Source organism: Gadus macrocephalus, chromosome 5, assembly GCF_031168955.1.
Source record: "Gadus macrocephalus chromosome 5, ASM3116895v1".
Lineage (NCBI taxonomy): Eukaryota > Metazoa > Chordata > Actinopteri > Gadiformes > Gadidae > Gadus > Gadus macrocephalus.
This window is the reverse complement of record NC_082386.1, coordinates 8,142,097-8,167,654: the sequence shown is the minus strand read 5'-3', so window position 1 is coordinate 8,167,654 and position 25,558 is coordinate 8,142,097. Positions and strand designations below refer to the sequence as shown.

At 43.2% G+C, this 25,558-nt stretch overlaps 2 protein-coding genes across 2 annotated transcripts in view; both read right to left on the bottom strand.

The window, feature by feature from the left end:
* col12a1a (collagen, type XII, alpha 1a) overlaps positions 1 to 17,665 on the bottom strand; it is a 63,259-nt gene extending 45,594 nt beyond the window's left edge. Inside the window, exons 1-14 of the mRNA XM_060051999.1 lie at positions 17,473 to 17,665; positions 16,624 to 16,728; positions 12,802 to 12,918; positions 12,545 to 12,688; positions 12,018 to 12,071; positions 10,072 to 10,335; positions 9,230 to 9,394; positions 8,771 to 8,944; positions 8,092 to 8,382; positions 7,353 to 7,955; positions 6,705 to 6,983; positions 6,322 to 6,597; positions 5,838 to 6,110; positions 1,437 to 1,706 (exon numbers count right to left, since the gene is read on the bottom strand). Of these exons, the coding sequence (XP_059907982.1) occupies positions 1,437 to 1,706; positions 5,838 to 6,110; positions 6,322 to 6,597; positions 6,705 to 6,983; positions 7,353 to 7,955; positions 8,092 to 8,382; positions 8,771 to 8,944; positions 9,230 to 9,394; positions 10,072 to 10,335; positions 12,018 to 12,071; positions 12,545 to 12,688; positions 12,802 to 12,918; positions 16,624 to 16,693 (2,980 nt within the window). The 5' untranslated portion in view covers positions 16,694 to 16,728; positions 17,473 to 17,665. The remainder of the gene's footprint in view (positions 1 to 1,436; positions 1,707 to 5,837; positions 6,111 to 6,321; positions 6,598 to 6,704; positions 6,984 to 7,352; positions 7,956 to 8,091; positions 8,383 to 8,770; positions 8,945 to 9,229; positions 9,395 to 10,071; positions 10,336 to 12,017; positions 12,072 to 12,544; positions 12,689 to 12,801; positions 12,919 to 16,623; positions 16,729 to 17,472) is intronic.
* A 1,286-nt stretch (positions 17,666 to 18,951) lies between these two features.
* Positions 18,952 to 25,410, bottom strand: LOC132457702 (cell cycle control protein 50A-like). Its single transcript, XM_060051997.1, has 7 exons — positions 24,846 to 25,410; positions 24,611 to 24,730; positions 23,963 to 24,070; positions 23,740 to 23,827; positions 23,368 to 23,508; positions 21,132 to 21,338; positions 18,952 to 20,156 (listed from the first exon to the last, which is right to left on the bottom strand). Exons 1-7 carry the CDS (start codon positions 25,092 to 25,094, stop codon positions 19,963 to 19,965), a joined length of 1,107 nt encoding a protein of 368 aa, XP_059907980.1. The 5' UTR covers positions 25,095 to 25,410; the 3' UTR covers positions 18,952 to 19,962.
* Between the last annotated feature and the right edge of the window lie 148 nt (positions 25,411 to 25,558).

Below are 25,558 nucleotides of genomic sequence, written 5' to 3'. Positions count from 1 at the left end.
GCCGATTTTTCCATAGCGTGTCTACAAAGCGTTTGATCCAGAACAGGAAGGGCAAGTGTGACTTTTCATAGCCCTCTAAACAAGCTGGGGGAAATATTCAGACTTTCCCAATTTCAGACAGAATTATTTCTTTTTTCACTAGGTTTCTGTTAACGGAAAGATGTCGTGGATCCAAGTTTTCTGTGTGTTGCTCAGTCCAAATGGACCACTGGTGTCTGCTTTGCAGAGGGGAAAGAGGAAAAGTTGGAAGCTCAAATAAGAAAAGCATTGCGGTTATAAACCATATGTGCCTGCCTCCGGTGTCACCTCAAAGGTGGTTGTGGTGTATTTCGCACCTGTCTGCCCTGCCAGAATTACTAAGTATAAAAAGATGTCTGCACATATTTTTCCATTAGCACATTCCCTTTTGTTAACTGGTAGTTAAAACGTATTCCCGATTGGAGAGGGATTCTGTTCGATGTGCTTTTTTTCATCTTGGCTTGAGAACAGTCAAACAAGGAATATACCGCTCTCTGTCTGGCTCTTTCTGACCTGTATCTCCTGTAAAGAGCAGTTTCAGGTGCTGGACATTAAATCACCCTATATGTACCATAAAACCTTGAATACAGATGACTTATATTACTCAAGCTACAAACGCATCTCGGTGACCGATGCAGCTGGTTTTTATGGCTAAAAATGGGTAATTCCAAGCAAAAATCTTGTTTTCTAACATGAGGCATAGTCTCACTTATATATATATTTATATATCTCTGCCATTGATGAGATATCATGAACTCTTTTACCATGCCTAAAATGAACTGGCATATTTAAATGTTAAGCAGTCCTCTGGTGCCTTTGGGGTAATAAAGTCAAGGTTTAGGTCAGCATTCCAGGCTTTTGAGTAAGCCTTTTGGGTCCATTTAGGAAATTGTTTGCTAGCTGTGCCCCTCCTTTTAGGGGCTTCGAACTTTTTTTATATACGCTTTAAAGACATACAACTCAAACGAGTATTAGTGTATGTATACATTTAGTCTTTTAGCGTATTTCTTAACCCTGTTAAGACACTTCATGAAAGAAAAACCAAAGCAATTAAAACAATATTACTTAGGGCATAGTAACATTCACAGGTGGGCCAGGAAAAACAGCCTAAAAGAGGATTGATTTAGAAGTTCAACAAGAAAGAAAAGTGGACACTATATTTCAAACAAACGAGCGTGAGGACAGAGCAAAAGCAGAAAGAGTTCCAGGGGGTGGCAGGAGTTGAAAGAGAGAGAGAGAGAGAGAGAGAGAGAGAGAGAGAGAGAGAGAGAGAGAGAGAGAGAGAGAGAGAGAGAGAGAGAGAGAGAGAGAGAGAGAGAGAGAGAGAGAGAGAGAGAGAGAGAGAGAGAGAGAGAGTTAGGGGCTCCCAAAGTCAAGGGTCTGTTAGAGGCATTTCAGGCGCTTCTTGAGCGGCTTACCATCTGTGGTCTCCTCTCCCACCAGAGGCTCTCCCTCTCCGCGACCGTAGGCCGCAAACACCGAGACCTGGTAGAGTGTCTCCGGGGTGAGACCCTCCAGAACGGTGTCTGTGGTGTCCCCGCCCACCGTCTTCTCGCCGGTCTCGTCGCTGAACATGGACTTCCACCGGAGCCGGTACTGGCGCACGTTGCCCGGTGCGGCGGTCCAGCGCACGGCGAAGCTGGTGTCGGTGACGTCGCTGGTGACCAAGTCTTTAGGCGAGCCCAGTTCTGTGGAGCAAATAAGACCATAAGAATAGCGTTCTTGCATGAGAGGTTCAGACAAGGAGAAAGAAAATGACTATCTCAGCTGTGTTGGGATGGATGCAACAACAATACAAATCATGTGTTTCTTGCGGTTATTTTGTTCCAATGGAGATTATTTGGACTGGATTATCAGCGTAAGGTCCAAAAAAAAATCACGCTTATGGAGAATCGAGCTCAGTATTTCCTTTAGTCCGTGCGGTGTGGGGTTCTAACGCAGGTAAATAAAGGGCTAAAGGAAGTGGGCTAGACACAGAACGGACAACATCAACAGGCCAACAAGTGATAAAACCAAAAACAGTCCTCTGTCGGTCTCCGCCTAAACCCCTCAGGGTGCGTTTGAACTCACAATCAGAGAATCCTGGAAAGATCTCTGCAAAACTAATCACAAATCACACAGCCTCAGCGCCTTTCATTTTCCATTGAAACGCATGAAATGTGATCTTAAAAAGCACCAGGCTTTTTTTTTGTACAGATGTTAACCTCTTCCCTTTTTCCCTCTCCGTACACTTTAGACTCCTGAGGGGCTTCAGAAGAACCTTCCGGTACGGTGTGAACGGGAGGGGAGTGGAGGCTGTGGGGCTGGGTGATGAGTGGCCAGCAGCCCGCCGGGCTGGGTCAGCCGCAGCTCGTTTTCTATCACAATCGATACAGAATCACTGCTGACCACAAACTGAACCCTACCCTGCCAACTACACAGCTTTCACCGCATTCACAGTTCATAGTCCCCTGATGCTAACACTGAATACGTCTGGTAATACGCCCGCAAAGCAGTTAGGTGGTCTTAAATGAAGAAATGAATTGATCCAATAAACACACAAACACTCCACATGAAAACACCATAAATGAACTCAGACTGGGATCAGGCAAGGTGTTTTGGTCACATTCACGTGGTAATTTCAATTTGAATCTTTCGATTGGTCTCATTCTATTGTCAATCTGTTATCAATTTGAGATGGAAAAGCTGATATAAATACAAATTGCAATGATAGCAGCATCCAAATAGATCCTGCCAAACTGTGTGCTTTCTACATAAAATAAATAACTGTGGACCAATCAAGATCATTGATACATAAGACCACACCCAGACCACACCCTCTCCAATAAGCATCTATTTCACAGGAAAACTTGTGATACAGGTTGATTTAACAGCTGCGTTTGAGGTAAATGCACAGGGATCACGGGGAAATCACTTCCACAGACAAGGGCTTAGTAGGTGGGGCTCAGCCAAGAGCTCCTGCCAAGGAGTGAAGCAGCGCAGTCTAACAAAACACATGGGCCACGGTCAGACCTGCCAACCCTTGAGACTCAACTGACAAACATCCACGACCAAAAAAAGTCACCGTTTACAGTCTACAAGCCAAATGGGTAATCTGATGCGCACACACAATAACACACACACACACACACACACACACACACACACACACACACACACACACACACACACACACACACACACACACACACACACACACACACACACACACACACACACACACACACACACAAAAAGACACATACACACAAACACAGGCAGCTTAATGACATTCGCCATAAAGTCTTCTTAAGCCGCGGGATTTCCATAACAGCTATTACTGTCATCCACACCTGTTGTAAGGTTAATAAAACGAGAGTGGCATTGAAGCGTCTCTTTATCGGGTATATATTTCACTGAGGTTACGCCCAGCGTCCACACCCTCTGAGGGGAAGCCTGTTCTTAAGTAAGTGCTGTTGACGAGACCAGATCAAAACATTAGACTCATGCCTCACCCCACAGATTCCCTCATACCACACACACACTATAAAACTAACACACACACTGCAAAGGAAGATCCATGTGTTAACCTGCCCCTCACAACCACAGCCAAGATGTCTTAAAACATAATGATCTGCAGTTGTGGAAAAATGGCCATATGCCAAACAAAGAAGAACGAAATGGATTTGTAGTAAACACAAACTTTATAAAATAACTGACTTACTGACTGTCTGGGAATGTCCATTCGATATTTATTTTTTATTTTTCGTGATTTATTTGCATCTTGAATCCATCTTCAGTAAAAGTCATATTTCATTCCGTCAATCTTGTAAAAGGCGCCTGAACTCAGTCTCCTGGGCAGTGTGCTCCATGTGCCATTTCAGCACTGGGGTTTAGAAAATCCTCTATTTTATGGGTTATTTCACCAACATCCTCATCTAAGAATGACGAGGTAAACATATATAAACTTTATATTACCCCGTTGGTGGGGGATTCCCATCATCCAATGCAACTCAACAGGATGTAATAAATAATCTCCCATTTTTCGCCTCCATTTGGAACACTTTCTGGCACAATTGGGTTTATTGTGTGAAAGATATTTTCCCCAGCCAGTCAAATGTTCACCTTCATGGCGGGTCTCATAGTGGCAGTCATAAACAATGAGATCAGTGTGTGTGTGGTGAGGTGTGGTGACGTCAAGGGCTTTGGAAGCCGGCTAGACAAAGTGCTTTGTCACAGAGCACAGAGAGCAGCTTTAGTATTTCCTATGAGGGTGTATCACTGAGGATGGATTCAAACTGTGGAAACTGTGTTTTGCCCCAGTCAACACCTTTGGCTATTAAAGGGACAAAAGATGGAACGCAATGTAATGAATTTGAAGGGCAGAAATATGCACACAAGCCCCCATTTCAACCAATAACTTGGACCCCTCAAACGTCCAGAATTGACTGCCACCAGTGACCCTTGGGCCTGCCAAGGATGTAAGGGCGTGACATTAGGAAACAAGGACTCCACTATTGATCATATTCTGAAGAATGAAATAGTTTGGTGAGTTGGAGGGATGAGATAGCTTTCTGCAGAGAAATCGAGTTCAGCCACCACTACATCACATCCCAGGCATGTAATGAGAAGCAACAGCACTGGCTTTGCTTTGGTTCCACTCTTCAAATGGTGACAGCTTAAATAAATAGGATGATCAAATAGATCGGACTTGAAGCCAAAGACCTATCCTTTGCTCAAAATTCATTGGTATTTAGATGCCTTTATCTGATATTAGGAAAATTATTTCGCAATTTGGTGCGATTTCTTCTGGCAATGGTTTCTGGCAAACTACTTACCAACAAAGATGTATCTCTATTATCAACCATTTGATCATCGATCCAAACCACAGCTGACAGGCTTTTCATTCCGCAGCCGCCACCTGTATAACATTCCTAGAGCCTAACTATCAAGCACAGAAAAACCATCCTGTTGACTGACTCGTCAGTCAACATCCTGTTGACTGACTTGTATCCTTAAGTGACCACAACTACACAGATGTCGTCAACGCTGAACCAGATGTTGGTAACACTCATCAACAGATTGGAGGTCCCTCTAAGATAATTGTATGCATCACGAATTATGTCCATACGTTCAAATAAGCAGCTGAAGAATGTTGCAATTCATACATATCACTAACACTCCCAATATGTTGTATAAACCAATGGATAGCGATTCACCTTTAGCCTATAGCAAAGCCAAGATGAATAAGTATTAACGTTAAGTTTCAAACTAGCCAGGCATTTGGCACTGCCTGTCTTCTCCAAACCATTCCAGAGCCTCTTTTTTTTAAGTTTACAAGCTTCCCCACACCCATTTCCTCAGCACTGGCTTCTTTGGCAGCAAAGCAGTACCAACCAGTGTTGTGTCTATGCCAGAGAAATTACATAGAGAACTGTTTCCCCCCGAACTCAGCTCATATGCTTAACTAACCATTGAGACTGAAAGGTCATCGGTTTCTCGATTGGACATATGCTCCAGAGATTTATCACACACTTGTTTCTTTTTTTTACATATCAAGATTTCACGCAACAGGCCGACATCAAGCCATTTTCCATCATACCTCTTGATCAAACATTTGCAAAGCAACGAGTGAAATCCAAGAACGAGACGCAATCACAAACCGAGTCAGTCTCAGAAACCCACTCAACGCACACAAACGTGACAACCTTCGAGGCCCTTTGGCAGTCATAACAAAGGCCCCACTCAGTTGTCTGCTATCCAATACTGATTGCTCAGTCATACATGCTATGCAAACAAAAAAAAGGCTTGACATGAGTTAATGTGACATCCTCACGTACCTTCCAACGTAGTGCCTGTGCCCAGAAGAGGTTCGCCTGGACCAGAAAAGTAGCTGGCGGTCACGAAGAGCTCATACTCTGTGGTCGGTTGGAGGTTTGTGAGCAAAGCCTCTGTGGTGTCTCCATTGACGGTCATCTCCATCAACTCGCCTCCCTCCGCGGCTTTATAAAGGATTAGGTATTGGTGGACATTTCCCGGGGCGGCCCCCCATGACATTTTCATTGTGGATATGGTCTCGTCGAAGACACGAAGGTCCCGGGGCGATCCACGCACTAAAGGTAACAAATAGAAAATGGTGGATCGGACAAGTATTCAAGACTCGTCAAAGGCAGTCAAAGGGTTGTATGTCAGCCAAATTGTATGCTGTTACAATAAATTCCACAATGAAAATCACACAAAAACAAAAACATATTGATTTGTCGACAAGCACATTGTAGAAGAAACTATGAAGAGAAATCTTAAGAGCATGTTGGGGGGCCTCACCTTCCTTGGTGGTCCCGTCCACCTGGTTCGCCTGCCCGGTGCCAGCGGAATACTCAGCAGACACAGACACTCGGTAGGTCGTGATGGGCAACAGCTCCTGAAGAACGATGGTGGTCTCAGGTCCACTTGTCATTGTCTGCAGCAGCTCTCCCACCCCGCTCCGGGGAACATAAGTCAGGTGGTACCGGATCACCGAACCCGGCGCCGCCTGCCACGACACCCTGAAACTATCTGTTGTCTCTTCCGTCACCTCTAGGTCACGTACGGTTCCTTGTTCTGCAAAATAAACAAAACAGAACTTCTCAGACCGGTCGCTTTAGCCAGCATTGACTTGATGTTATTAAGATTGAGCTCTGGTCGATACACAAAGACAAATCCTTTACCTTCTAGAGTGGTCTCTTCACCCGTCAACGGGAAACTGTCCCCTTTTTCGTATTGCGCAAAGACGTTGACCTCGTAGGTGGTGAGCGGGAAGAGGTGGGGCAGGATGGCAGTCGTTGTGTCGGCGGGCACCGCCAAGGAAATGTAGTCTCCGGTGTTGTCTTCAGCCTTGCGGAAGCGCACCAGGTAGGACAAGGCACTGGTGGTGGCGGCTGTCCAGGAAGTACGGAAGCTTCTGGAGGTCACCTCCGAGAACACCAAGTCCTGGGGTGGGAGAAGACCTGGGAGCAAGTAATAAACAGGAGAGGATATTGGTTAGGTATTATGGCTTGTTATCATTATGGGTATTATTCATGCCAGGGTCGTTCTGTTCTATTGCATACTATTACTACACCGGTTTAACGTATTCCTGAGCATGATGTCATCTCATTACTTATTTTTCAACAGGAAACACATTATTAGTTGTTGGAATGGACACAGGCCTCACTACCTTAAGTGGTAGAGTTATCCCTCCTTCACACTCTTTTTTGGTTTTGGTGGCCAATATTTTCTTAGCTTAATGGATATATTGTCCTTTTCAGCAGTGTTGCATGCAGTGTTGTGACATCCATAAAAACATGTGGTTTAATAAACAAATGAATGCTTCTTACTCCTTTTCTTGATGTTGAGCAACTCTTGCTCAATCCTCAGGCAAATGGACTGAGTGAGCTCCTTGGAGATTCTCTGGAAGGCGTCAAAGTCCTCCACCTCAAAGACATGAGAGGCTGACGGGGGATTGGCAATGGCCTCCAGCTCGGATCTGACGGCGTCCTTGACACCCACTGCAAAGATCTCCACATCAGTGTTTCTCAGCTTGGTCGCCGGGTCCTTGAAGGAGTCCGAAGACTTCCCGTCCGTGATCAGCACCATGACGCGAGGGACGTTCTGACGTGCGCCGCGGCTTTGGATGAAGATCCTCTCCCTGACGTAGGTCATGGCTTTGCCTGTGTTGGTGGAGCCTCCGCGGTAGGGGAAGGCGCGTACGGCTTTGACCACAGCGTTGATGTCGTGGTGGGTGTTGAGGGCAAACTCTGTGTGGGGGTCACGGCTGTACTGGACCAAGCTGAGCTGGACCTTGTGGGCACCAACGTCAAAGGAGTTGACCAGTACCTCGAGGAAACCGCGGACCTTGGCAAAGTTTTTTAATCCAATACTGTAAGAGCCATCAACCAAGATGACCACGTCAGCCTGGACATCCACTCCCAGTGAGCATTCTGCAGACGGACACATGAAAACCTTGGTTAGTTACAGGCCTTTACAGCAGAGACAGACGTGGGTCTGCGAGTTAAACAAATGAGACAAAAGAAGTGAGCAGAGAACATGCAACACTGAAAAACACTGCATCCTCACCTGTGGACACCTTGACCGGCTGGGTCTTCTCCATGGCCATGACAGGTTCACTGGGGACCAGACCTTTGAGGGCGTACAGGCTGATCTCGTACTCGGTCTCTGGAGATAGGTCGCGGACGTTGATGTTGGATTGCGTGGCTCCCGTGTACAGCTCCTGGCGTTTCATGCCGGGCAGCATGGGGGTGAGGGTGAGTTTGTAGCCGGAGACGTCGCCTACAGACAAGTCCCAGGTGATCCTCATCGACTTTGAGGCAATCTCTGTCACCTGCAGGTTAGAGGCCGGCTCCACCACTGAAGGTGAGGCAGGAACAATGGTGGAATGTTAAATGGTGATGGTGGGTAATGGTAGGTGTTATTTGAGGTGGGTCAAAGTTTTATTTTATCCATACTTATTTGAAGATTTATATTTTAAAGGTGCTGAGACCTATTTAGTTATTTGGGTACAATTTGAAACTTTCAGCAATTAATGACAGCGCTATAAAATGCGCTATGAGAATGGCTCCTGCCTCTGTATGAGCCAATGTAGAATCCATGCGGTGGTTTAACTTCAAAGTCTTGCTCTTTTCTCTCTTTCTATACAACTCTCGAATCAAACCAACAGCACATGTAATGCATAAATACTCCATGAGATATAACAGGGAGTGTGGACCTGACTGTGTCGGATTATTATTCGACTTACTTTCCTCTCCGCTAACCAGAGAATTGAGCTGGTCATCAACGCCAGCGCACACTTCCATGATGATCTTCTTCTGCACCTCTTTGATTAAGTCAAAGTTGGGTACATTGTACACGTGTTTGCTGTGAGGAGTGGATCCCATTTCCTTGAGCTCATCCTCATCAGCTCCTTTGATGCCTGGAAAGAAGGATCAGAAATCCATTCATATACATACACACTATTAAGTGTTAACAGTTTACAGTTAACAGTCACATATAACATTTTGTGAATGTGATTGTCTCCATTGATCATTTCAGTTGGTTTTTCTTATATTATCAATAGGATTAGAGCTAAATATATATATAGAACAATTACCTATCTTGCAACCAAAACTCTGGTTGACATCAATTCATTTCCAGGAAACAAAGAGACATTTCACATGGAAGAAAGGCATTCGGCAAAACACTTAAGTAAAAAAAATACCTAGAACAAATATTTCCACGCCAATGTTCCTTAGTCGTTTGGCATGCTCCTCCACTGGATCCTGTGACTTTCCATCGGTGATGATCATGGCTACCTTGGGGAAAGCTTTCCTGGCACCGGCGGCCTCAGTAAAGGTGTTGTTCAGTAGGTACTCAATGGCATCACCTTGAAACAGAAGGTATATTGAATTGACGATAATGATATTTTAAATATATTTAAATAGGGAAAAGAAAAGGGTGTGCTAGCCAAGTCTATGAGGGTCGTCAGTGCTGTCCCTCAAAATGTGGAAATGTTGAAGTTTCTGACACTCCTATGAGCATCTTGGCTCAAAGTCAACCTATGCAGCAGACATTCTGTCTGAACTATAACTTCCATTAATGAGTCTAAACTTAAGACCCATTCAACCAATGACCTGCCCATACTATATGACCATACCTTACCATACTATATGACCAATGACTTACACTTCACTATATAACCAAACCTTACCATACTATCTAATCATATCTAACCATACAACATAAACAATTACTTATCATTCTATATAACCACAACTTACCATGCTATATAACAATATCTAACCATACAACATAACCAATGCCTTACCATACTATCTAATCACAACTTACCATACTTTATATCCATATCCAACCATACAACATAACCAATGACATATCCATACTATATAGCCATATCTACCCATAATATATAACCGTATTTAACCATACTATATAACCAATGACTTACCATTCAATATAACCATGACTTGCCATACTATATAACCATATCTAACCATACGATGTGGCCAATGACTAACCCACAACATGCACCCGGTGGCCCACCTGTCATTGTGTTTCCTCCCTTGTAAGGCAAGGTGCTGATGGCGTTCAGGAGGTCTCCCCTGCGGGCGTAGCGGGTGAGGGGGAACTCGGTGCGGGTGTCGGAGCTGTACTGGACGATGCCCACGCGGGTCTTGTCCTCGCCGATTTCAAAGGCGCCCGCCATGGCGCCGATGAAGCTGCGGATGTGCTTGAAGTTTTCCCGGCCCACGCTCCATGAGCCGTCCACCAGGAACACCAGGTCGGTGAGGGCGCTGACAGAGCACTCTGGAGACGGCAGGAGGTTGAGGATGTTATTTTGTAGATTCATTGTAACCCTAACTCTTATTTAAATGATATATCTTGTGGTAATTCTCATAATTGTTCTGTACTGCGGCCCAAAACGTTTCGCCCACCCAACTATACACCATCTGGGATTAATAAAGCATAGTTTATCATCTCCTATCTGCGAGTTAGATGCACGATACATCATAAGAGAGCGGCCTGATTACATTTCAGCAGCATTTAGACATGTTAGATAACGGGCGCATGGAAAGCAAGTCAACAAGATCAGACAGGGTTCCTTTGGTCCTACGACCGGCTCGGAAAGGTTTGGATTCCCTTTCCAAAACATTTGGTGTGGCTTGTTGCAAGCCAACAATGTGCCACCGGTCTTGAGCGATATACTTTGCCAAGGTATGGCAGAAGCACACAATGGTGGAGGAAAAAAATGGAGAAAAAAAAAAAAAAAAAGGTCTTAAACACATTTACTCTGCAGTCTAAATAAAAATCCAACCCGTGACAGATAGTTGGATGACTCATACCCTCCGCTCTCACATCAAAGGGAATATTAACCCGAGACATGCCGTGCCAAACGGTGGCCGGGTGGAGTCATTCCACTGGAGAGAAATATCTCTGGCTCCGTAGACCAAACACTCAGCAAATGCTTTCAGCGGCAATACTCCCGAGTTTCACGCTTTAAAAAGCCAGGAGATTCAAAATAATACAATGAAAATTCCCTGGAACATTGGAGATAGCTCTATTAAAGTAATTGGCCGGTATCAACATCTGGACTTAAAGCGTCCAGTCCCCCCACGGTCTCATCAGGCCTGAGTTCTGTTCCTGACTGCTTGTTATCCTCACTTGAAAAAGAGGAGGACAACCTCTTCCAAATACCTCCTCTAGGTCAAAAGCTTAAGGAACAAAGAAGATAGGAAACAATCGGGGCGGTTGTGAAAGAGGCTACATCATCCTAATCCCAGAAATAAGCTTCTTGGGATCATCTGAACCCGAGGGACCCATTTCCAGTCAAAGACAGAACTCACACGCTTCGGAAAAATGCGAACCAGTTTGACTTCTGCCTGCCACAGACTGGAATCTCCGTAGGAAAGCACAAAAGAAAACAAAAGGATTTCCCATCAACCACTGTAATCCTTTCCACACCTTTCCACGTCCATAACGACTAACATCCCCCCCCTCCCCTCCCCACTCTCCCCACCCTCCCCCCCCCCCCTCCCCTCCCCACCCTCCCCACTCCTCCACATTTTAAGGGTCAAAATAAAATGAGGTCATCAACGCAGCATGGAGTGATGAGGGCAGAGGTCTCTCTGTACCCACCACTTGCTCTAATAACAGAACCCTACTGTCTTCTAGCCTTCCTATGTTGCGTTGTTTTATGTACTGACTGGTTTCAATTACAGGGAGTGAATGCATGTGCTCCCCCAGCCACTGTCTGCAAACCTCCCCCCACCACCACCACCACCACCACCCCACCCATTGCCTTCTTCCCGGGGACAACCCAGCACGTTGTGTGCAATGGAGATCGTTAAGCAGCGGAATTAAACCGGTGGAAGACATTTTATTGAATTCCGATGGAAGGAAAGGAGAAAGGGAGAAAATAAATTGGGGGGGGGGGCGAAGACATGCCCAGTTGAGAATTTGAGCCGCCAGAACCGTAAAAATATACTCACTGATTGCATCTGTCTGTGGCTTCTTGACCCGTCCACTTGTGTTACTGGACTGGACTGAAACACAGGAGACATGAACACAGTGAGCCCTCGTCCCTGTGTCAGCATGGAACTCTTTGCTTTGTATTTCTTCCCAGTGGAAAGGAAAAAAGAGCTCGGAGCCCAAGGTGTTAAAAAAGTCTGTGGATGGGACTCTGTAATCACTAACACACATTGCAATAAACAATGGGTTTTTTCAGTACTCAATACAAAGAAGCAATTTATATTGGCTTACTCCATGTTTTCTATGGCTTCAAGGTAAGTTTTTTTAAACAGAGTAATACACATAATTGTAGCATGTAGATGTATTATCGTTCAGGTAAATACAATCGTTTACTCTGTGTTGGATGGAATCAAAATAAATGTGAGAAAAAAACCAAAGTTTATAATTTAATTCCAAGAAGTAATTGTCTGTGTAAATAATGCTGTGTAAATATTTGAAATAAGATAGTTTAACCACAATTACTGAAATGGGATCGATTGGCACTTACTGGTGAGTTGCCCGAATATGTTGATACTCTCCTCTGAGCCATGGTAGGAGTTGATGGACACAGAGTAGTCCACATCAGGGGTCAGATCGCTGATCGAAGTCTGAGTAGACGTATAGGGCAGACTATAGTCTCTACTTGGTTCATCTAGTGGGGGAAGGGAAATTCAAAAATGAACCATTAAACATAGAATGAAACTTGTGAATACTCTAAGAACGGAATCTGAGAGGAGGTGCATTGTGGAGGGGTGCCACACTAACCTGTATTTGATATAACTTGTAATCTGTAGCCCGTTATACTGGACGATGGGCTGGTCCAAGACATTTGCACTGTGTTTTCATTTAGAATTTTAAATTTCAGATCTGAGGGGGGTTCCACTGCAAATAACAGCAAAAAAATGAAAAGAATGTTAAACCACAACAAACCATATCAATCTGTAAATGTAATTTTGAAATGTGATGTACAAATGACAATATTTGAATACACTTTGATTTTTAATCTAGGCATTCACATAAAGCCCAACAACAAACACTTCAGGGTGTGAAGTGGAGATGTTTATTGTTGGGGAGGGACGGACAGACATTCATATTGCAAAGATGGCAAATCAAAAACACATAACAACAAAAACAACAACAAAAACAACAGAGAGCGAGTGTGAAGCCATTTCGGAACAATTAAATGGCATTTGTTTGAGTTGCGAAAACCAAGACGGCTGGCAATTCAAAGCACCGGAACACAGTACATGTGCACACGATTTCAAACGTCTTTCCAAATGCAAACACTGGGTGAACCATTCAACACATGCTGAGTGCACTCATTACGACGCATGCCTTAACCACCCACCCCACCCAATCCCAAAAAGGAAAACACAGCTCTCGTTATGACAAGTGGAACACATGAATATATTACATTTACAACAGTTGTCTCATTCTGAAGGTACTGATTATACAATGGAATCAAGTTGCCAGGTAATGTAAGTCCCTGAAGAGCAGACGGACAGAATTGAAAAATATGTTGTATATACAGAGTATATACAACATATTTCGGTTAAAGGTGTGAGGTAATTATGCTGTATTACCAAAGCAAAAACTCTTTACACAAGTCATTGGCACACATCCATTGCAAACCTCGCAAAAGAATACACAATTTGTCCCAAGACAATTGTGTACTTTCTTTTTTGTGAGTAAGCGTCAGGCGATAAAGGTTACTAATGAAAAAATGAAAAAACACATCTGCTTGTACATAAAAAAGTCACATGACAAAGGTAACACGCGTGTCCACACGAAGCTGATTGGATCACAGACATCTCACAGGGTCATGCATGATGTAGATGAGAAAGTTGCTTGGTGCACAACAACTTTCAACTGACTGGATTCGTTTCCATGTACAGTTGGGGGACACCACAGAGACAGATGGCAAACTATATTTTAAAATGATATTCTTCCATGCAGCTTGCATGGCGTGAAACTCTGTTAGGCGAGGAGTTGAGTAAAACAGATGGAAAACTAACAAGGAAAAATAAGAAGGATAATAATAGCGTGTGTTAAAAGTGCACAATAGTGTCAGTTCTATTTGAAGAGTTAAAATCCAAAAAGTTGTATTGCCGTCATGCTTCTGCATACTTTTTAAATATATGAATATAAAGGATTTGGATATTGTTTTGCTATTAAATATATAAAGCCAATATATTAAATGCTTTGTTTTGTGAACTAAATTCAAATCAATCTTCTTTTAAAATCCAGTAGTTCATATATTATATTTTGGGTTAAAACTCTTCTTTGATGTATAGATATTCATTGACATATTGTGTTATAGAGGCCGTGAAGGCTTTCTCTCGAACTTGACTTACAATTATTCCATAACTTAGTCCGACAACAATTTTTTTTGTTGAAATTCATGCAAGTTCATATATCACTATAGAAAAATGAAAACATGCTCTGAGAATATAACGAAATAAAGATTAAATAACTAAAAACCTGTATACAAATCTGCTGTGCAGCACAATTCCATTAGTCAAGTAAACTTCTAAATGGTTCTTGAGTAGACCATGATACCGAAGTAGCCAATTTTACTGAAAATACTCTTAACTGAGGTAAAGGGCTATGATGAATATAAATAGTTAACTTAGCTACACATAATCATCAGTCCTGAGTTCAAGTGATGTCATAGTGCAGTAAGTACCCATGCATGAGGCAGAATCCTAAAAAGCCAAGTAGGGAAATATAAACAGCATGCAAGCCATTGAGTTGTGGTCCATGAAGAATGTGGTCCATGGGACGCAAGAATATCATTGTAAAATAATAAGTTTGGAGGCGGAAGCCATAGCTCGGGACAAACTGAGTGCACAGGCAGATGACAAAGACAGGACCCCGTGCTCGCTGGAAACAAGAGGCCCTTGGATGGGAAGAGCACCAACCTGCAGCATCCACTCAAGCCGGCTTCCAAATCTCTTCCAGTTTTCATCTTCAACACACCAAGCACGGTTGGACGTGTTCTCGAAACAGAGTGAATGTGTCTCTTTGGATGTGTGTGTGTGTGTGTGTGTTTGTGTTTGTGTGAACGACTTCTGTGTAATGGTGGTCGGTGGATAATAACGCATCGGTATGTCTAGGGTTGAAACCCTAATGACACAATTGGGACGAGGGCTCACTGTGTTCATTTTTTTTTTTTTTTTTTAAATTGTACATAACATTTATAAGGATAACGATCATTTTTAAAAGGATCTATAAGAACTCATGTAGAGTTCTATCTAGGACGAGAAAAATGTGCTTATTTCGAGAAAAAGCGAAAAATCGTGGTGGTTGGGTTTGTCATGAATATGGGAGTCTATCACATCAACCACTAGTGAGGGGGCCAGGGAACCGTCCTTCCCTGGCCCCCGCAGGCCAGAGTCTGGCTACTGTTCTGTTAACAGTCCTCTTTCTCCATCCATCTATCCAGCCAACAAGCCAGCCATCCTGGTCTGAACTGCTGCCAACAGTGGAGGCAGCAAAGAGGAGGTGGAGCAGGAGGAGCAGGGGGAGGAGGAGCAGGAGGAGGAAAGAGCATTGACTCCCAGAGAGGCAGAACAGATGCCAAAGTAATTCCACAACATGTGCTGACATTAAACATTACTGCATATTAACTTTCCATATGAATCGCAACTCAGCGTTTTCGCAAAAGCCCGCAAAATGAGGCCTGAGAAAGGCTCTTTGTCTTTGAGCTGTCTGAGGATTAATTTGCGATTCTCATATTACATCTTTCCATTCTGTTAGAGGGAAGATATATGGGAGAAGGCATGCGATTGATTTAACCCTGCCGAGGCGCTGTTCAGCGGTGAAAAAATAAATACAATCTGGAGATTTCCACTCTATCTTTTCCAGTTTGAGTTGTCAATGGAAAAAAACAGAATAAAAAAACAAAGATTATTAGGAATGTCTAATTGTTTAGGAAATGTGATACATATCACAATCCTTCATCATTCTATGAAAGCATAAAAGATGATGAAGGGATTACTTATTTTCAGTGACTTTAGCTTGCAGTGTGATACTAGCTTAAGTTTATAATCACAATTTGCATTTCATTGCAATAAAATAACTAAGTGCACACATAACGGTAATAAAATTACAATTCTAAAACCGGGGATAAACCGTCACAGTATCAAATCTGCTGGGATCGTATAGCCTACATACTATTAAAAAATGTGTTCAAATTGAACAGATCGTTTCTCTAATCTGTCCCCAAAAAACTAGATCTGGAGATTACGAGTTAACATAATCACATCCTGTAATTTTGACATTGAGGGATCAGGAGACAAGCCTTCTACATAATTAGTCCGTACAAAATGACAAACATCAGTTCATTTTCTAAAATACACATGAGAATTCATAAAGACCAGGAAAAATGAGCATACACATACACCTGGAAATAACTTTATTCAACGTATCCACACAGTTTTGGCCTTTCTCTCGTGTGATTGCTCGCTCAATAACCCTCTAACTGCAAGCAACCAATCGATAGCACGGAGTGAGAGAGGGAGAGAGAGGGAGAGTGTATGTGAAGCAATAATAAGGAAAGGAGGAGGTTGTGGTAGTTGAATTTACCTTGGGCTTCTACGGAGGAGAGAAGGACTGCCACAAGGGCAGCCGTGGCTAGTGTTAGCCCTATCTTCATGGTTAGCCTTTTGGGTCAGCAGTACATGAATCAGCCTAGGGACCAAGGGACCATTCATCATTGTTTTGTTTTTTATGTGAACTACGTGGGCAAAGTCACGGTTCTGTACATTTCATATTTGATTTCATCAGCCTGTACTAAAATCATCCAAAAGAGATACATTTAAATAATAATTCCCATGTGAGATGTATTGGAATATGCAACTGATAGTCGCCATTGAATTTACTAACTTTTTCGTTACAAACGGAATTTTTGCAGATATGCCATTTTATAAGTTGATAGTGCGCCCCGCCTAGCGCATAGCTATGCACAATGCAGTTCGTTCACTTAGCTCTGAAGCGTTTTAATAACCAAAAAAGGCGATATTGTATTTCATCAAAAAGAGCGACATGTTCAGTCTGAAATTGATTTATGTTATTGTTCTGATTCATTTCGACGTCGTCATCGAGTGATGTCTGACCTCTGTAACACTCAGGTAGGGAACTCAGCTGTCAAGTCAATTAGACTACCCAACTATTATTTTTGTCAACTACGAACAGCTAAACAATCGAAAAACTGTTTTTTAATAAAAACCTGGCCCACATAGGGCCTTTAAACTAAACAACGCGAAAGGCATCACTAAACACATTTTCATATGAAAGAAAATATGAACATTGAGACCCAAGCACTTTAAAAAAGAAAAACAAATAAACTGTCTATAGGTCCATCAAATCACATATTAAAAAGTTATTCATATTGAGTGTAAAAATTGTAATTCATCATAAAGTCCCATTACTCACCTAAATCGACTCCAAAAAAATGCAGCGACCAACTTTCAGTGCAGCCTCCTTGAAGACTCCCCCTCTGGAAACTGAGAGATTTCAGGAGCTGCGGGTGGAAGCTTGTCTCTCCTCTCTGGCTACTGGAACCTCAGCCAGCAGATGTCCAGGGTGGAATAGGCTATTTCCAAGTGGGAAGAATCTTTCCACAATTGGCTACTTAATAGGGGGGGCAGTTCCCAACTCCCCTTTTTACCATCTCTACCATGCGTAAGAAGGGGAAACTGTTGGTGGTGACTATTAGTGCCCTCCTATCCCCACTTTCTCAACAAAATGCATTCCTTAATAAGGAAAAAGTAGGAAAATAAACGACATTATTGTACAACACATAATGGTAGCCTACTGTTTCCCTTTATGCAGGCTGAAATTGACCCACAATCCACTTGGGTTGTAGTGTAGCCTAGCTATTTAGGCACAGGAATAGCTAAATTCCTAAATGAGTGTCGTTGGTTTATAGGCCAAACGGTCAAATGAATAAAAGTCAATGTCGAATTAAAATATAGAAAATACAATTATTATAGAATCATTTAAATGTTAACAATTTATGATATGCTTTTCATGGAGATTGAGTGAAATGTTTTTATGACTAATGTTGCAAATGAGACATTAACGCCTCACGTACACACCGTTTGCATACGATGTGTTACAAAAGACACGAGTGTCATCATTTGAAGAAAAGTCCTGTCTCAGGGCTCTTCAGAATATTGTAATGAAGTAATTTGGTGCCCTCTAGTGCTCACACGGATACTCACCTCTCAACAGCCAGACAGTCGGTATATAAACCTGTAAGAAACTAAAAAACGAAAGGTATCTACAATACTCTGAATACCTAACAATTATCAGTTCCCAATACATTCGTTGATTATTCTCAACAGCTGTCCAACTGATATTGTAACTGTCATCATTAAAAGGTTTCTGTAGTTTAATTATTATTTTCATATTATAAGACATAAGGAAATTCATTTTTGTTTATATTAGTAATTCAATAATTGTGTTCGTTATTCGGGTTTAAAATTGTATTTAAATAGTTTGTTGAATGACGTCACTTGTAAGGCTGATGTATTAGAAGATTCAGTTAGTCAGTTAGAGATGCGGCATGAGAGAAGGTGAACAGCTTGTGATACGCATCGCCGAAAATAATCTAGTTTGAAAGTCCCTGTAAATAGCATGCAGCCAACGAGGTATGTTTTTTGTTGTTTCCCTGTATTTTGTTTTGCTTGTTTGGCTCTTTGTGTGCCGTGTAATTTATGATTCTATGTAAAGCTTATGCCGTGATTTCTGTTGTACTGTGTATGTATTCATCTATAGTTTTCACGGTGGAGTTGGAGTAAAAGGCTACAATAAAACCCGTCAAAGGAAACCATTGGCGTCTACCGAATGCTGTTAGAGGGAATTACAGATATCTAACCCCAAATATTGACAATGCTAAGGAACACATACTTCCTCATCAAGCTTGCCATCAAATTCTTGGGAAATCACACCAAGATATTTGTTAACAGTATTTTTTATTGCAACACAAGAAACCATATATACACATATAAATATACATTTAAAGATATTCTTGGTCCTTGGAATACAACCTAAAAACGACAAACTAAACAAAATGGCTGTTTAAATCAAATGACAGTGCTATTTTATCAATAATCAAATTGCACAGTTTTGAAGAATCAGCAAAGTAAAATATGTGACACTTTTAAAGTGCTTATCATTTAGTCGTCTTTGAAGAATGCAAGAAAAATAAAATACCCAATATATATTTTGTGCTGTGGTCGGCAGAATGTTACCCAATAGCCTACCAGTTAAATAACACTGTACAGACGTGTATACTCGTAGTGTATTTTATCCATGAAGATCTACGTTTTGCAAGACTTTGAATAAAAATATGAAGTAAGATTGGGCTCTCTAGAATAAGATGAATGTGGATTTTGATGTATAGACAAATATTTAAAAAAGATTATAATAATTGACTCACTACTGCTTCAAGATATTTGCAAATGAGCATACCACCTCACTCCAAGACCAACTGAAAACAGCTAGTTGCAAAAAATATACCCTGGCACTCATCAGCAGGACGAATTACAGTATACAACGAAAGAAAATACGCAAAACACACGCATTCTTTACGACTAAAAACCATCTGTGATAAAAAAAAAGCAGAAGATACCTTGCAGAAGAACCCTTGGACATCGTAATGCTCATATAGACATCGGCTATGCTTTCTTTGTTTCTTGCAGGCATGGGATCCCCTTCCAAAGAAGAAAATGACAGATACACACACACGGACACACGCATTTAACAAGACCCGTGCAATCAGGCCGCGACAACAAGAGAAAACGACAGACAAACAAACAGCCCTGATTTTCTTCCTCTGATCGGGAACGCGGCCGGTGAAGGCGGCCAAGGCATGCGGAGCGTGGGCGCCTGGCTGAGGAGCGTCGCACAGGAAGCGCCTCAGTTGGGAATGTCGGCGCTGCTGCAGCGGTTGTCGTACTTGTGGTGGATGATGAGCAGCACCACGGCCAGGAAGAAGCAGACCGACCCCACCGTGATGTAGGCGATGCCCAGGAAGGGGTTCTTGCCGCCCATCCACGAGATGGTGCTCAGGATCACGCGCTTACGGCCGTCGAAGCTGCGCACGGGGTAATCTGATAATGCGGTTAAAGGGTTTGCCTTGTTTTGCTTCAAGCTTAAAAAATAAATAAAGCATGCGCTTCCCATTTTCTATTGTCCATTGTGTTTCTACTGCCTCCGTTTATTTTGATAGAGAGCTTCACAGGCCCACGTTATGCAACGACCCCTGACGCCGTGCAGTCTGCTAAAAATGGAACTACACATGGACAGCCTGCTTAGTCTTGCCTGCTACGTTTTCTGGTTAATTTAAATTGTGTACATGCTCATTTGTACGACAAGTCAAAACATGTAAAGATCAGCAGTCACTAAATGATAGCCTGGGAACCAGAAGAATCTGAGAGCTGAGGTTGTATTTGCTTCTACATAAGATTCTGGCCCTACAGATTTGCTGTAGACCTGGCCTGGGTCAAGTGACTCACAACCGTTTTAATCTAATTTGGGACGGGTTTGATACGCTGAGTGTACAGAGGAGTGCGGCAGGGGAGGCATTTTAATAAGCAACCAAGATGGCTACCGCTGACACTGTTACACTTTGTTGTTCTGCTTGGTTATAGGTCCATCAAGTTGCGTCCATATGCATTTTAAATCACCCAAATAAGTCACTTAATTTGTCACTTTTGTGGAATTTTGATAGACTACACTCAGAATAACCCAAGTGATGCCGAAGCAAAGATTAAGCTTTAGCTTAGCAACATGTGAAAAGTCAATCAAACCTTCTGCATCCTCAAATTGGACTGTTGTGAGTGGCGATAGCAAAAGCCTGAACAGCAATATGCCATTCCTAAATGAATAGAAAGTGTCTTGACCTGAGAAAAAAGCACTGGTAAGACACAAGCACACATTTCATACATTCTGATGGTGGCCGGGGACTTACTCATACAAAGGAGTTAGGTTTTCTTTGAAAACAATGTAAATTAATAGCATTGAAAGAATTAGCTAGTGCTTAGAAGAAGCACTATACAACACATCAGTGGGAACCAAAAGGATACTGTAGGAGACCTCCAGCTCATATTTGCCACTGGCCAGCGTGGGGGCATCCACCTTCTTCTGGATGATGCGGTACAGCTTGCGGAAGGTGGGCAGGGCGGCCGTGCGCATCCACACGATGAAGTCCTCGTTGATGAAGCCGTTGTTGTCGGGGTCGTTGGGGTCCAACTCGAACACGGGCGTCCTCCAGTTCACCGGCTTCGATGTGCCTGACGAGGTGGGGGAGACATCATAAAAGTTAATGGACAAATTGATGGACAGAAATAATAATGCGAAAATATAATAGCAATTGACTTCTAATGAGGTAATCAAGGTATTCAAGGGGTACTTGAATCACCATTAAAATTACATTCCACCAAATCCATTGCAACCTCACATAATCTCAGTCCATCGATTTCCTTTTATTTCTTAAAGGTCCCATGACATGAAAATCTCCCTTTATGAGGTTTTCTAACATAAATATGAGTTCCCCTAGCCTGCCTATGGTCCCCCAGTGGCTAAAACTTGCGTTTTGTGTAAAACAAGCACTAGCTGTTCTGCTCACCTTTGAAAAAACGGAGGCTCAAGCGCGCTGATTTGGAATGTCTTTAGGTATGTCGTCACAAAGCATCTAAGCTCCTCCCCTTACTCTGCCTGGCCCGCCCAGAGACGTTGGCCCGCCAATGAGACACGACCGTGCGAGGGCCACATGCGTGTGTGTGAATACACACACTGTAACGCAAATGTTTGTCGGTTCTTTGACATCTCTTGTATTTCCACAACGAGACTGTCGTGGGGGTTATCTGAGCCATGGTTGAGAAGGAATTGGGGGAAAGGAACTTTGGGTTTGACTCGCTGAAGTACATGAACTGCGACATGCCGTTCCGCCGGTTGCCGCGAGGCACCATCGCCGCGAAGCACCACCGCCCGGCAGCTGGCAGCAGGCAGTTCAGTCTACTTCAGATTGATGTGAAAGTTGAAGAACCAGAGACGTCGCAGAACCCGACAGTCGTTTGTGAATCATAATATCGTCTGGAGGCGCACACAGCTTTTTGCCGTGATAATATGTATTATATGATATAGATATCTATGTATTATACGATATTATTTAGATATAGAGCTCCAGGACTGTAACGCAAGTGTTGTGCACTTCCTTGTTATTTGGATAACCGTTCTGCTTTTGGTGTTATGACGCATAACACGTCGGACTCTCGTCTCTGGTATTTCTACAACGAGACTCGTAGTGGGGGTTATCTCAGCCAAGGTTGAGAATGAATTGGGGGGAAGGAACTTTGGCTTTGACTCCCTCAAGAACATGAACCACGACATGGAGGAGAAAGGGATTATGGCGGCGAATGTCTCCCGCTTGAGCCCCACTTCCCGCTGCCGAGGGACCACCGCCGGAGGCGGAGGTGCCTAAGCGCTGCCCGGCAACAATCCCTTTTTCCTCCTTGTCGCGGTTCAGTCTACTTCACATTTATGTGGACGTGGAAGAACCAGGAACGTCGGAGAACCCAACGCGGCCGTTTGAGATTCATAATATCGGCTCACACAGCTTTTGGCCGTGATAATATATATTATATGATATAGATATCTAGGTAGGCTGTATGATAATATTTAGATATAGAGCTCCAGGACTCCCGTGTGTTCTAGAATATTTACAGAACACGGCTAAAGGCTGTGTGCGCCTCGCCATTGCGATACATCCACTGTAAACAGAGCGCATGGTACCGTGGCTGCAAGCTGCTCAGGGCCACACCCCCACCCTCCTCCTTGACCCGCCTCGCTCCTCCTCATTCGCATTATAGCTACAGACACCAAAACAGCGCATTTGGGGGAAGCTCAACGTGCTCGGAGTGGCTGTAACTCTACACCACGGCTGAATTTCGGGAACATCTTTGAATACTGTGTTAGTTGCCCACTAATACCTACATTAAAGAATACATAAAATAGCATGTCATGGGACCTTTAAAGCTGATTTGATGGAGTGCATTTTCCCTCATGGCTACGCAGCCAAGCAGGTGACCAATCAGCGTACACGCACGTGGCCCAGACCGTGGCCCATTACAAAATTGCAATCTTGATTCTTTCCAAGACTGTTATTTGGCGTAGATGTGGATACATCCCTCTGTGATAGGTTATGGTTAACTTATGTTTTAAAGATCTTGTTGTCCATCATCTAAATAGACCTAGTCACGTGGAAGCAAACGGTTCAGCAGAACAAATATTACATTCTTGTGACCTTAATAAGTAAATTACCTTGGAAGGCAACGGTGAGGTTGGCATTTCCACCCGGGTTCCTGAACTTGACGTTCTTGTCGGTCCACCAGGCGATACCCTTCTTCATCAGAACAACAGCAGTCCTGGTGCCGTTGCTCAGGTGGTACAGCTCTAGAGTGTCTGCGGACACAACAAGGATGTAGAGCCAAATAAAGAACGTCAATATGGCACAGCTGAAATATAAAAAAAACAACCCAGCCTTGTCCGCAAACCAATAAACCAATCATTTGTTCTCGAAAGTGCACTCAAGATATGCGATTTCACTCAGGGTTCAACTGGCAATACAATCTAAATGGTTTACAGGAAAGAACAGGCACAAAGGGCTGTCTGTTCACCATCAAGATGACTTACCGTTGAAAAGGCTGTTAGCGATGGCGCCACATGGAGCAATAGGAAGGCCATCGCTCGTTCGGTAGGGATCACATTCCTTGCTCGGGCTCTGCACAATAGAAGACGATGACAAAGATGTAGCGAAAAGCAGATCCGTTTCGAGCACTGCTTGAAATGTGGCAAATATGTAAACGGTCACATCATATTAATGTTGACACGATTAAGGCCCCTTCTACCCGCATACCTTTAATGATGTCAGATCACCGTTCAGCTGGCTGTCGTCTCTTGACTTGACGTAGCGTCTGTGATTTTGATAGAAGTTGGATAGGCCGTAGTACATGAACACATTGCTCTGCAGGGGAAGATAATGTAAAATGGGTCAATGTGACTTTATGAGGAAGAAAAATCTGATTTTAAACCAAACTAGGACCACCTAGTTTTCTATTTCAGGTGGAGACAAACTACTTCTGCGTAATATTGGAATCAAACAACACGAAGCAAATACTTGTTGCATTGTGGAGGTCTGAGTGATCGTCACACACAGCAAAGTGAACACAAGTTCCTGTTTCAGACTGTGGTTTTAAAAGGTCGGCTCCTCTCAACAGGCAACTAGAAGGGTAGCCTTGTCAGCAGTGCCCTGAGTGAGGGGAGCAAAGAACTCACTAATTGCATGGTCTAAAACCGGAGCAATCGATTATCATAACAGCCTGCTGTAGACAGTACGGGAATAATCAAGGTCTGAGCCAAGCCAAGTGACTATTTGAAAGCATTGTCAGACAACGTTCATTTAAGAGCAGACGACGATTATAGCCGCAGCCCCTATTATTGCACATAATTAAATATGCATTCGTTGTATCTGTTCGTCGACTGTTTGCAAGTTTAACAGTTATACCTCAAAGGGTTGTTCAAGGGTGAAAGGCACTTTACAGGTGCAGGAACTCGTGCTGTTCCAGCTGTAGTTCTGAGCGCAGTTGTAGCATGGACTGGACGCCTCGATACCTGTGTAATCAATCTGAAAACAATACACAGACACATGAGCGCGTTTTGCAAAACAAAACAGCGTAAACGATGAATAACTTGATACTATAGCATTGTTTTACTGCACAGGAACATGCGGCCGTCATCACCTCGAACTCCTTGATGTTATTCGAAGTCACAAACAAGCCGATGCCAATGGGGATGAAGATGAGGCCGATGACAAAGAAAGCGGGCAGTACGGTGCCAGCCGTCAAGATGGGCTGCCACGCAGGTAACCTCTGCTGCTTGAACGCCGTGTTGTCCGGCTTTTTGCTTTTGACAGCTCCTGCTCCACCATTGCCCGGAGCACCCGAGTGATGTCCGTCCTCTTCCTTGGCGTTGTAGCCTGACGCCATCATGGCAGCGATCGCTCACCAAACAACACAGTAATCCAGTTTAGTTTCGGATATGTTATATCCGTCGTCGCAAGTCGCAACACCAAAGTTGAATGCGAAAACGTTACAGAAAAAAAAAACGTATTAAAAATCAATGCGAGTATTGGACCCGCGATTTTGATTAGTGCTGTGTTGTGTTGATTTTAAGTAAGCTGCTCTGAGAAAGGGAAGACGAAATGTAGGAAGTATCTTGACCAATGGCCTGTTGATACGTCATCGCAACGTCATACAAGAAGTTAACGGCTCATCACATGGCTAGTAATCTAGAGACGGATGGGGCGTGTCTTCATAGGCTAATAACAATAAGCCCTAAGTAAGAAGTTATAATTTAGCAATAATAATAGATAATGATACTGATAATACTAATACTTCTAATTTTAGTATTCATAATAAAGAAAAGTAACTTCCCCCATTGAAGTGGATTTACT

Bases quoted from the DNA above. Each gene is read 5' to 3' on its own strand.
- LOC132457702 (XM_060051997.1), bottom strand. From the start codon at position 25,094: ATGATGGCGTCAGGCTACAACGCCAAGGAAGAGGACGGACATCACTCG. The intron at 24,731-24,845 runs GTGATGACGGCC...TATTGTTTTCAG, and splicing joins ATAACATCAAGGAGTTCGAG to ATTGATTACACAGGTATCGA. The intron at 23,509-23,739 runs GTAAGTCATCTT...TTGTGTCCGCAG, and splicing joins CGCTAACAGCCTTTTCAACG to ACACTCTAGAGCTGTACCAC.